The sequence below is a fragment of the Natator depressus genome, chromosome 8 (assembly GCF_965152275.1).
Source record: "Natator depressus isolate rNatDep1 chromosome 8, rNatDep2.hap1, whole genome shotgun sequence".
Taxonomy (NCBI): Eukaryota; Metazoa; Chordata; order Testudines; family Cheloniidae; genus Natator; species Natator depressus.
Genome location: NC_134241.1, coordinates 90128892 through 90141868, shown reverse-complemented (window position 1 = coordinate 90141868; position 12977 = coordinate 90128892). Strand labels below are relative to the sequence as shown.

The following is a 12977-nucleotide window of genomic DNA, read 5'->3' as shown; positions in this document are numbered from 1 at the left end:
TGGAGCCTCTCTGCACTGTTGTAATATAAATAATAAAAACATTTTTGTTTGTTGATTCATTTGTACAGCTTTTTTTAAAGCAAAACTTGAAGTCTCCCTTTTTTTTCTGTGTGTCAAATACTTCTTTAAAACAATATAATAGCTGCAGTTTCCTTGGTTACGTTTTATTAAGATCACAAAGGTGTTTACCTAATTTCATCAGCCAATTTTGAATGTCACTGAAGACATCCTGTAGCAAGGCAGCATGAATATCTGTCAGCCTTCCATAAAAACATCTTTGATAGTTGCAAAGTAATCAGTTGTTTTAGGAACACATAGTCATCCAAGAGGAAAAAGATACTTTAAATTATTATTTAAATATTATCTTTGAGTAACAATGTATTAATACCTAATGGATTTTGTGTTTTGTATTAACTGATTCCCCACCTCTCCTTAAAATCTTGCTAAGTTTGTTTCAGATTTTCAGAAATGTATATAGCAAATATGAACTGAAAAGAAAAAGCTACTTTACTAACACAGGTAGTAGATACAATAATGTTACCTATATGCCTGATAGGTGAATGCATTAGACATACCATGGGTAGATACTAGGAGCCTTTTCCTGAAGAGATTTTGAAATCTTTTTTTGAGCAGGAAAAGAAATACCCATGCAAAACGCCTTTTAAAGGATGTATTTTCATTTCTCATTTATTGTTCTCTAATACTATTGAATTGCTCAAACCCTATTGAACATAAATTAATTTATTTCCAAGGTGACATGCCATGATCCTATATTAACTAATAAGGGATGCAAACAGAAGTGAAAAGTGTGCCTTTCTAGGCGCCTAATGTTTTTACATAGGATAAATATTTTACTAATAAACTGTACTAAAAGAATCCTAATACATGAGGCAAGGACCAACTCAAAAAATAGTTTAGCCTTTGTGTCTGAATGTGTAATAAACTGATTCTGCCTTTTTTGATGTTTCATAGAAATGAAGATGCAGTTAACCAAATGGCTGTTACTCCTTTCCCATTACCTTACAGCTCCCAGTCTTCCATTGAGGTAAGATGTTTTTTGATTAGGGCTTACTAAATTAGATTAATCCTAATTAGTACAACATACATTCAAACACCTTGTCTGATTAATCCCTGAAAGCGAATATGCATTAGGTGGGAACTTGACCAAATGTGTGTGTTTTCCCCTTGTTTTTTAAATGAAACAATTGGCATGGTGCTAGGTGACAAGATATTGTCTTAGTTACTGTGATACAGCAGGAAAATAAATCATTGAGCGAAAGCCTGGCTGTCTCCTGTCGCAATTATTTTCTGAGAGGGTTGAAAGTTTTATGGGGGGGTGTTGCCTGGAACACAAGTGAAATCTCAGGGTCCTCCCAGAGAAGAAATTGTCATTTTCAGTGGGAGAGACACAGGGAGACACCTTGTAAGTGAAGGCCAAGACGTCCCACCAGGGTTTGATTCTTTCACAGGCATTAGGAGTAAATCTAGGTAGCTGAATTTAGAAAATAAATATTGAAGGCCTGGCGAATGCCCACTGAAGGCAGTAAAACTATTTCCATATTTATTATTTGCATTACGGTAGAGAGGTAGGTCCCAACAATGATTGAGGACCCCATTGCACTGAGCATCATACGTACAGTCACCTGGCGAAAGACCATCCCAGCTTTCAATCTAGATAGCCAAGATACTCAAGAGTGTAAGGGGAAGCAAGCCTGGTGAAATAACTTGTCAGTTTGGCATGACCAGGAATAGAACCCAGGTCTCCTGACTCCCAATCCTGTGACCTATCTATTAGACTATGTATACGATTTATGGCTATACTATAGACTACATTTTTGTAGTGGAAATGACAGTATGTTACTTTATCTGGCGTATTAACATGGAGTTTTAGTGTATAGATTCATAATATGCAACTAAAAGCATATGGATGTTTCTGATTTTTCTCCAACAGTAGGAGCTTCCTCAGTGTGACAGTGCTGTCAGTGCTGTTCTATATTATGGTTGTTGCATCACCCCTAATGTGACTCTTTTTATCCTTTTGAACTTTATGAATGCATTGTGTTTACTGCGCAATGCAATCTGGAATGTTACCACGTCGTTATCAATTTGATGTCTCATCATAATAATATAACTGAGAAATATGGTACTTATTTGTAGATATAGCACATGGCTAGCCTTGCTGCTGCTTATTAATGCTATATCTTCTTGAGCTAATAAAGCAAAGCGTGTTTTATGAGTCAATTGGGGCTTGGTCTAGCCTTGAATTGTTAAATTCTGGTCATTGGTACATTTGCTTTTTGATATTTTAATAAGCATTATTACAATCATGCAGCCTCAGCTCATGCTTTGAAATATTAGATGGAACTTCTGGAGCAGGCTTTTTGCAGTTTTCAAGTTACAGTAATGTTTAAGGCCATTTATTGTACATCCGTGATGCAATTCAAGTGCTATTATGCTGTACAGAAAAGCCACATTAATTAACTTTTGTTTCAGGGGAACTCTTTAATTAAAACCCTGGGTTTCATTTATCTATTTTGTAAAGGAAGAATATTTCTTTTTGAACTGAAGCTTCATGCTCCATTGGGTCCTGTTCCATGCGGCCGGAATCCTTGTTAGTCTGCGGTTTCTATGGACCAAGCCTTTAGGTTCACTTTAAAGTTTTCTTGGTCATTTTGTGATGACCTCCGTACCTTCTGTTGTCCCCTACACTATATCTAGAACTCCTCCCTTCTTATGTTGGTAAATAGTAAAGGTAAGACAAGTAGTAATTTCAGCTGCTGTGTTCTTGCACCCTCATGGTATTACCTGTTATCCTGCCCTTGAAGGGTTCATTCCTGTGGACCTGATGTTTAAAAATCTTCACTGAAAGGCAATATAAATTTTGAAGCAGCTTTTTGCAAATGTACATTTAGGGGAGAGAGGGAAAGGTTTGTCATTTTGTTTGAATGGTTGAATAGCTCAGGAACTGGTGATAGGTATAGAGCCTTCTACTTCTAGTTCTCCATTTACAATCTAATTTAAGTCATCAGACTAGAAGTTGTTGTTTTCATGTGATAGTTGTACCATATCCCATGTAACTCGGTTTGGTAGTCTCATTCCAGGTTGCCATGGTCAAGTGTCCATATCACCAAAATCTACCACTCTGCAGGAACCAAAGAATTCTGTCCCTTTTGCTATTTGATCCTTAATGGTAGACCCAGAAGATGGGTAAAGTTACATGCAGTGAAGGGACGTGTTTTACCTATTTTGTGGCTAAATGCAGGATTTTCATTTCTAGGGCTATCCATCAGACCTTTGACACCACTTTTAAAAAATACTTCAGATGGTTGTCATAATTATGTAGGGCTTTATGCTGTAAATTAATTGTTCATATCTTGAAATGTAGACTATATTATGCACTTTCAGAGGAGACACTAAGTAAATGTTTAACAATACGTGTGGCTTGTAGGTTGCATAAGAATTGTTTTTTCTTATAAAACAGGCCTGGAGAGACAAGGTGGGTGAGGTAATAATTTAGCAGTATGTCATGATGCCTACATAACTACAAAATAATATTGCTAAACAGAATTAATGTTGATCTCTTCATTTTGATTGAAGTAGTTTAATGAGAAAAATGACTGACTAGTAAACACTCCTGTAAGATGGGGACATGTTTATTTCTGTGAAACCATAGGACAGGACCACAATAGACATAGTACTGGTACCAAATGAGCTAGTTAAACCAAAATATAGTGTATAAGTCTAATAGAAGCTCTGTTTGCAAGAACCTTAATATTATCATAAAGCCATCTCCTACATAATGTTTTGTCACTGGGATGAGGCATTGTTTGTGAATACTGAATGGAGTGAGCCTCCTAAAGAATGAAGAGAAGTAATTACCTCTTCAGATGGCAAGATGGCCATTTGCATAAATCCCGTTTTACCTGTTCAATGCCTAACAAGAATTCAGAATAGCCTGGTAAAGAAGTCTGCTAGTGAAGATCTTTGCAGGAAATTGGATTGGTAATATATAGTCAATTTTGCTTTATAAGGAAGTGTGTGCTTAGATATAGAGCAATGACTTGAATTCATTTGAACGTTAAAAAAGAGAGAGAGAGAAAACAGCCCTAAAAACCTCTCTTCATCTTCAGGAGCTGGGTAAAAGGAATACAATTCTCAGGTAAAAACATATCACATGTTTGCTAGGGAAAGAAAATAGAAGTAGAAATTTTAGCCTATACTCTTGGTTTGGAATGTTTTTTTTAAAAAAAAACATAATAGTCCTTTCTTACACATGTGTTGCATCATTTCCCAGGCATGATTATGCTCTCTGTGTATGTGGAAAGCACAAGTCACCATAGTATCTATGCCCCAAATACAAAAATTAAGTTTCAGCATTATTCTGGTAAGACCATTTTCTCTGCTTCAACTATGGTAGCATTTTATCTTCCATGGCCTCTTTTTGGTGGGAGACCTCTAAAAAAGGAAGAAAACTCCTAATCTGTTATATCACTGCCTCTACTGTGCAAAGGGGGTGTGTTGCATGTGCTCTACAGGAAGTAAAACGTGCTCATCTTCGCCTATTGCAGAAGGGAGTTCTATAGCTGAGCACCATTCAGTAAAACACCTTTTCCTCCTGGTTCATGAGCTTCATCCTCAGTAGTGTCGGACTTGTTGTCCCCTGAGTGCTAATTACAGTATTCGTGGAGTGATGTGTAAGAATAGGTGGTCCTAATATAAATTCATCCTCGACCAATAAAGACCAGCACCTGCCTTCTGAAACTTGTAACACTGATTTTAATCAGTGATGGTTCATTGTGGATCTTCTTCCTTATTTCAAACAAGCATCACATCACATAAATGCTGTCTAATTTTATCATGAGCTATTTAGGGGTAAAGTTTTGTTTTTTAAAACAATCTCTTTTCCAGGATCACAGTGGCACTGAACATGCAAGCAGTGAAGAAGATTGCAGCTCAGAAGTTGTCATGAAAAGCTTGACTGACGATGAATGTATCAAAACGGTAAGTGACGCTATCTTTAAAGAAACGTGTTTAGTCATCCACAAAATTCAAAGCTTGAAAAGTGCTAACATTATGGGTTTGTGACACTCCCAACTGTGGTGCAAGAGCATGAGTACCAACCACAGGGCAGACTGTTAAAACACCAGGGCACAAACCCCAGACTGGTCATGACTCCTAAACTTAAATTTCACCAACCAGCTGCATCAAGTGCAAACTCCTCAGGCGTATTAACAGCCTTAAACAAAATCACAGACAGTCCCCTTGTATACTCCGGTCTGTCTTGTCACCCAGGTGAGGTATCACTGTGCTAGATGGTCCTTAAACCCAAGGATCACAGCAATATTCATTTTACTCCTAGTCTCAAAGTACCAGTCACTTTCCCAATACCTTGGATCTCACATGGAAGACAATGCTTGTAGCCATTCCTATAATAAATTATATGAAGGTGTATTAAATAGAGAATCAATGGGATTCCTCTTTCTGGATGGATTTACAAGGAGCTTCTCTCTTCACACTAATTAATGGCCCTCTCCTGTATGGTGATTCATGCAGTCATAGAGGCTCGTAATACATCCCTTCAAAAATTACATTACAATATGGAACACAGATATTACAAGTAAGATTAATGCATGCAGCAACTCACAAGCATTCAATAGAATCCAAACACTTTCTTACAATTCTAATACCTATCCTATCAACATTAACCCACAAGTGAGCCAGATTTCAGCTACGTAGATATCAGAGTTCAGCAGAGACATGGGGACTTTGGCATGAGCTGGTGCCTGGTCTGCCAGCATCACAGGGCCTCATTCTGTTTTCACGCGGTTGTAGTGCAATTGATTTTTAGTGAGTAACTCCTGATTTATCTAAGTGAGAGGAAAATCAGGTATATGATTTCCTACACCTGTTCATATGATTGAGATGTAAATACAATCTGTTCTATATTGAGGTACAGCAGTTGTATGCAGTTCCCTGGTCCCTCTCTTGAGCTATACTCAGCAACAAGGGATTCACATCTACTTTTGTCGACAATATCTTCCATGCCCCAGAAAAAAGCTTGTGGCTATAAATCACACTCATGTATATCCTACCTTCATAGATTTTTAAAATCAAAAGGACCATTATCATAATGTAGTCTGTCCCCCTGCATAACATAGGCTATAGAATTTCTGCATCAAATCCATAACTTCTGGTTTAATGTGGCACTGTCAGCGTGTGTTCTGTAATAAATATCAAACTCTGCATTGATACATGTTGGTGGTTTAATGTGTTAGGATTGTACGTTATCAGAAACCTAGAATTTCTGGGGTTGTGCCTTAATCTTCTTTCTAAGGCTCTGTTAGAGGTTAAAATCGAGAAATCCTAAGTATGCTGAGGAGTGACTAACCCACAGAAACATAAAATTTGTTGGAACAATTATTTTGTCCACCCCCCAAACCATCTACCCCACACAACAGTTTAGTATAGTTCTTCAGCTAGTGCATTAGTTGAGACATGCTATTTATGCATAATCTATGTAAGGTATTTTCATTGAAGGAAATGGAGCTTTTTTGTTTGTTTTGGGGGAGTTGTTTTTGTTTTGCTTCACAAAGTCATTGGTTCTTGCAAACCTATTTGTTTTTTGAAAATATTTGAAAATTACCAACAAATACTTGGAAGTCCGCTGAGTTTTTTGCAAAGAACCAGAAGTTGATATAGTATTCGAGCATTGAAATCAGCCACCGAGCTAACGTTGGTTTGTTTGTATTCCTGATTGACAAAGCACTCATGGGTTGAATATGTGCATTTGAATTGTCCAAACCACCCCGGAATACAAATGAACTGGAGTTTTAATGCATGAATTCTAACTGTAAAAGCAAATTTTTGTTACTTTGCATGCCGTATTTGGTATACTGCAGCTGGGAAACTGAGATACAGATTAATATGAAAAAAATACACAAAGTCTGAAGTGGGTGAAAGAGATGAAGAACAGTTAGGAGAAAAGCTTGGGCATATATTAGGGAGTGGATTACAGTGCAGGAGATGAGGACGAGAGATGTAGTTGGGGGTGGCATTTTGGAATTCTTTGAAAATGAGGAGGTGAAGTATGAGTTTAATGTAGCAGAGTGGAAACTATTGTAGAGATCCAAAAAGGAGCCAGGGGGAAGATGTGGCTGGAGCAATTGGAAAGGAAGATTATGTTGGCAGCTGCATTTTGGATGTAATGGAGCAGAAAAGTTGGCAATTGGGGAAACCAGTGAGGACGAGGTTGTAGTAATTAAGACAGGAAGTTATGAAAGCATGAACTAAGTCATTTGCAGTAGGGGTGCACAGGAATGGATGAATGAGGGAAAGAGTCCAGAGAAAACAATGGAAAGATATGGGGAAAGAAGGCATCAATATGATACTCAGATTACAATTTAGGTGATGGGAAGGATGTTAGTGTGTCAACAATGACAGAGAGCAAGAAGAGAAGAATTTAAGGGGAAAGATAAGATTGTTTTTATGATAATAATACCTAGCTCTTACATACCACACTTTCTATCACAGATCTCAAAGCACTGTACAATGGAGCTCAGAATCATTATTGCCATTTTACAGATGGGGAAACTGAGGCACAGAGTGGTGAATTGACTTTCCAGAGCCAGGATTAGAACCCAGGTCTCCAGAGTTCCAGTCTAGTGCTCTATCCACTAGGCAATGTAGTCTTGATCCAGAATATGTTTGGTGTACATCCAATGAAGTGACTGGATTTATGTTGGGATGAATTTAGACCATTGAGTGTGAGGTCATTATAATAAATATATATATATATCAGTAATGACCTCACACTCAATGGTCTAAACTCACCCCAATGTAAATCCAGTCACTCCAGAGTCAGTATCGTCTATCTATCTATTTATCTATGGAGTTGTCAGACTGAAGAGAAGGTGAAAGGTTAGGGACAGGGAGATGGATTTGGACAGTGCTATTAGGTTAACCAGGAACATCCTGGTGGTTTCAGATGATGCTGACTCTGGAGCAAGGGACAGAATAGGCTGTAAAAATAGTGGCGACCGATTGGACAGTAAGCTGTGTAAGATCTTTATCACAATCCAGATTTTGAAAATTGCTTGGTGAATCATGGCAAATAACTCTAGAATGTGGAGTTGATAAAGGGTGTTGGAGATTTCAATAATATTGGCTATATAAATACTCCATTTTTATAAGTGGCTTAACTGTTGTTGCTTTCCTCCGAGCCAGAAAAATATGTGTTCAAGTAGCAGTATGGGTCTTGAACTTTTTGCTCTTTGCTAACATGATGATTTAACTGGGAATTGGTCCTGCTTCGAGCAGGGGGTTGGAGTAGATGACCTTCTGGGGTCCCTTCCAACCCTGATATTCTATGATTCTATGAACATTGCAGGTCTGTGCTCAATGGCTCATTCTTTAGATGACAAGTTAAGCAGGGATTCCTGCTGCCAGTCTCTTGGTGACTGTCAAGGCCAAAAGAAAAAGATGTCCTACTGCTGAGAGCATAATATTTCCCCTATTGCCCATAGAGTCTCATCACCAAAAGATCCCATGAAACTACTCAATATGCTTAAAGTTAGACACACACCCAACTCTAATTTCTGAGGTACATAGGAACATGTGAATTGCCAGACACACGGTCCATCTAATCCAGTAACCTGTCTCCCCAGAAGCTTCAGAGGAAGGTGCAAGAGACTCCACAATAGACAGATGTGGCATAAGCTCACCCCCTTTCCTTCCCCCCCCCAACCTCTATATTGCATCTAAATTAAGTACTTATAGCCCTGGATAATCTTGTTTTACATGTAAATGTCCAGTTCTTCCTTCAGTCCTCCTAAATTCTTGGCTTCAGCATCATGAAGTAGCAAAGAAGTTCCATAGTGTAATTGTGTGTTGTGTGTAAATAGTATCACATTACAGAATCAGAGCCTTGATATCTCTGGTTTTGAAGAAATTTAATTTAAATGAAGGTTGAAGCTGATGTGACTTCTTTTTTTTAATAAAGTTACCCTTTTCCCTGTTTAGGATGTCAGAAACAAAGCTGACAAACAGACGTTGATGGTAGATCAGCAGGATTTGGTGGAGCAACTTCCAGAAAATGTATGTGTGTTTGTATTTGAGGGTGAGGTTGGGGGAGGGGAGTTCAATTGAAGAAATTTTTCTTGTATTACAATTTACGTTACCAGGGTTCTTCTATAACTGAGAAGAGATTGAATTAATTCCTATTTGAACACTGAATGGTTTAAAAACATCCTTCTCTTTAAATATGTAGGAATAGTCATGCAAGACTGTGTTAAGAATACAGTTTCCTGTTTTTAAAAATTCAGAATGTTGTCTCACACAGATAAGTCTCTTATACCAAATGAAATTCCATCAGACTTTCTTTGCAGGCATTTCTGGATTCACAGTATCAAACCTACCCAATTTGGCTCTTTTAAAAATATTAAATATTCTTAAACTGAATTGTTCTATTGCCAATCCAATTAATGTAAAGATTTTCATACTTTGCTTTAATCGATAGCTACAGCTGATTTCAGAACAGCACATGCTGCCTTTGTATTTTTTTATTTTAACAACTGAACTATTTTGATTTCTCCTTTCAGGTCCTCAATCAATTAAAACAATCAAAGTCTTCAACCAAACTACCCATCAGTTTACATGAGATATCTTTGGCACCAACACCTTCTTATCTTTCTCCAGAGGCAGAGTTCACCAGCCACAGTGAGAACCAATTATTTCTTTCTGCAAGATAGCTTACATTAATGGCAAAGTTACCCCAGTAATATCATAGCAAGTACTGTCAAAATGAGCTATAATATCCTGCTATAACTGGGTTTGTTTTAGTCCTCCTTAGGCACGTTTTGCTTTATTGTTTTTATTTTGATGTTCCAAAGGGTCAATCATAGAATCATAGGACTGGAAGGGACCTCGAGGTCATCTAGTCCAGTCCCCTGCACTCATGGCAGGACTAAGTATTATCTAGACCATTCCTGATAAGTGTCTAACCTGCCCTTAAAAATCTCCAATGATGGAGATTCCACAGCCTCCCTAGGCAATTTATTCCAGTGCTTAACCACCCTGACAGTTAGGAAGTTTTTCCTAATGTCCAGCCTAAACGTCCCTTGCTGCAATTTAAGCCCATTGCTTCTTGTCCTATCTTCAGAGGTTAAGAACAATTTTTCTCCCTCCTCCTTGTAACAACCTTTTATGTACTTGAAAACTGTTATCATGTCCCCCCTCAGTCTTCTCTTTTCCAGACTAAACAAACCCAATTTTTTCAATCTTTCTTCATAGGTCATGTTTTCTAGACCTTTAATCATTTTTGTTGCTCTTCTCTGGACTCTCTCCAATTTGTCCACATCCTTCCTGAAATGTGGCACCCAGAACTGGACACAATACTCCAGTTGAGGTCTAATCAGCACAGAGTAGAGCGGAAGAATTACTTTTCATGTCTTGCTTACAACAATTTAACAATTTTTTTAATATAAAAAGGTTTGAGACATTTTCACCATTATTTAATACTCTTTTAAAAGTTTGAAGGAATTTTTCTTTCCATATTGATTTCCTGTTCCATTGGTAAACAGTAGGGTTTTTTCTCTATTGTAATAATAATAATAATAATAATTAATAACTACAAGAACTTGATCATAGATTGTTTAGTTTTTGTTTGCCAAAAGGATGGTCATCAGTAATATCAGAAGTGCTCTTGTGTCACAAATATCTTGGGCCACTGTTGTTTTGGATAGTTGCCTTTTGCAGCTGCAGAACAAAAGTGTTGCAACAGTGCATATGAACCATGTCTAGTTCTAAGTGACAAGTTGATTGAAAAAAAAAAATCCTGAATTTAAACTTGAAAAATTCCCTGTGTTTCATTGTCGTGACACTGCGTTGTCGCATCCAAATGCACCATGTTTTGTCATACTGATCAAAATCACACAAGTCACATCTCAATTCTGAAGTCAATTTCACACCAGATTCTAATAGTTCTAAACTCAGATTCTAATAGTTAGTTCTAAGCTCAGATGTTGTCTTTACAGTATTCCTCCAACATGATGTGTAGGGATGTTGAGAAAGTTTTTGCTCTTTAATTACTAATGTGCATCCTTATTAGATCAATTATATGTACATTTAATATTGCTGACTAATTTCTTTTTCTTTTAATGTTTTTAGGCAATGTACTGCCACCTCTGTTGCCAGTGGATCCAGCCACATGCCCAGTTGTTCCTGGGCAAGAGATGACTATAGAAATATCCAAGGGGCGATCAGGCCTTGGTCTCAGCATTGTTGGAGGGAAAGATACTCCACTTGTGAGTTTATTGAGCTATTATTCATTACCTTAATTAAGAAGCAGAAAAAATAAGGAAAAGAAAATTTAGAAATAAGCAATACCATATATCCAGTAATCCTCTGCTAAATTATTCAGTGTTGTGAATGGCATACAGCTGCTTTCATAATAAATTTGGTAGTTTTGCCTGATATGTAAGATTAAATATGCATTATTTCCTTTTAAATTGACAGTTCTATATATTTTCACTATCTTCCATTACCATCATAATTGTCTATGTACCCCACTTTCTACAATTTAAGCCATATAAATTAAAGGTTTTGATGAGTTCCCATTGCTCACTTTTATTATTCCTAGAATGAGCTCTATTTATTTTACACATAAGCCTTCTCCCTCTCATTTTAAAAAAGTAATGAAATTGTAAATTATTTAATCTGAAATGTCCATGACTGGACCACAAAATGAATGTCACGGCTTCGCTTTGTGCTAACACCTACATACTTTAAAAACACAAATGCTTATTTTGTGCTCTGTTTAAGTCTACTAAGTCCCTGTCAGTACCACCCGAGGCTTGACACAGATTGGCAAAGATAACTTTATTACTTTATAACTTTATTATGTATTCAGCACCATTAAAGTATATCATCAATATGCAAGTTCAAAAGGTTAGCTAGCCTCAGAGGTGAAAGTAAGCTGGTATGGCGTACCGGCAAGAGCCGATGTGCTGTACCGGGACCGGCTTTCCCAGACGGCAATTTAAAGCCCTGGGGTAGCGGCGGCAGGGCGGTGGCGGGGATTTAAAGGGCCCTGGAGCTCAAGCCACTGCTACCGCCCTGGCCCTTTAAATCCCCGCCTGAGCCCTGCTGCCCAAGCCCTGGGGTAGCGGCGGCGGGGATCTGGAAGGATTTTAAAGGGCCAGGGCAGTAGCAGCGGCTGGAGCCCCGGGGCCCTTTAAATTCCCGACAGAGCCCAGCCGTTGCTACCCCAGGGCTCGGGCAGCAGGGCTCCGGAGGGGATTTAAAGGGCTCAGGGCTCTGGCAGCCGCTACCACAGTGGAGCCCCAGGCCCTTTTAAAGCTCTGCCAGAGCCCCGGGACAGCGCTGGCAGCCAGGAGCCCCCAGGGCCCCTCAGTAATTTAAAGGGCCCGGGCTCCACTGTGGTAGCGGCAGCTGGAGCCCTGGGCCCTTTAAATCGCCAGCAAGCCCTACTGCAGATGGAGCCCCGGGCCCTTTAAATCCAAGATTTAAAGGGCCTGGGGTTTTAAGGCCACGCCTCTTCCGGTTGAGGCCATGCCCCTGCTCAGGACTTCGGAATACCGGTAAGTCCCCTAACTTACTTGCACCCCTGGCTAGCTTAAACCTTTTCCTTCTTGTTTGTGCTAGGTGATTTGCTATTTTAGTTCTTCACTCTTTCTCGAAGAGATACAAGACTATAATTTAACAGCCTGTCAACATGAAATTCTTGATGTCAGCAAATTGAGTCTAGAGTTCTCTGTATACAGCTCTGTTGCAGTCTGCCTGAGCATTGAGTCATCTTGAATCTTGCCATAAAGTGCGTTAAGCTGATAGAGTTGCTTTGTAATCACTTTACATACGGTTATTCAAGAAAATACATAGTAATACATCATTAAGCAGTGAGGTCTGTTGTTACTCTCAGCAGGTACAACTTGAAACATTTCAGAGGAAGTCACATCTTAAGC

General features: G+C 38.5%; 1 protein-coding gene across 1 annotated transcript in view; it reads left to right on the top strand.

The window, feature by feature from the left end:
* PATJ (PATJ crumbs cell polarity complex component) overlaps nt 1-12977 on the top strand; it is a 207377-nt gene that overhangs the window by 149109 nt on the left and 45291 nt on the right. The window contains exons 30-34 of the mRNA XM_074961634.1: nt 973-1045; nt 4909-5001; nt 9019-9093; nt 9597-9714; nt 11164-11300. Of these exons, the coding sequence (XP_074817735.1) occupies nt 973-1045; nt 4909-5001; nt 9019-9093; nt 9597-9714; nt 11164-11300 (496 nt within the window). The remainder of the gene's footprint in view (nt 1-972; nt 1046-4908; nt 5002-9018; nt 9094-9596; nt 9715-11163; nt 11301-12977) is intronic.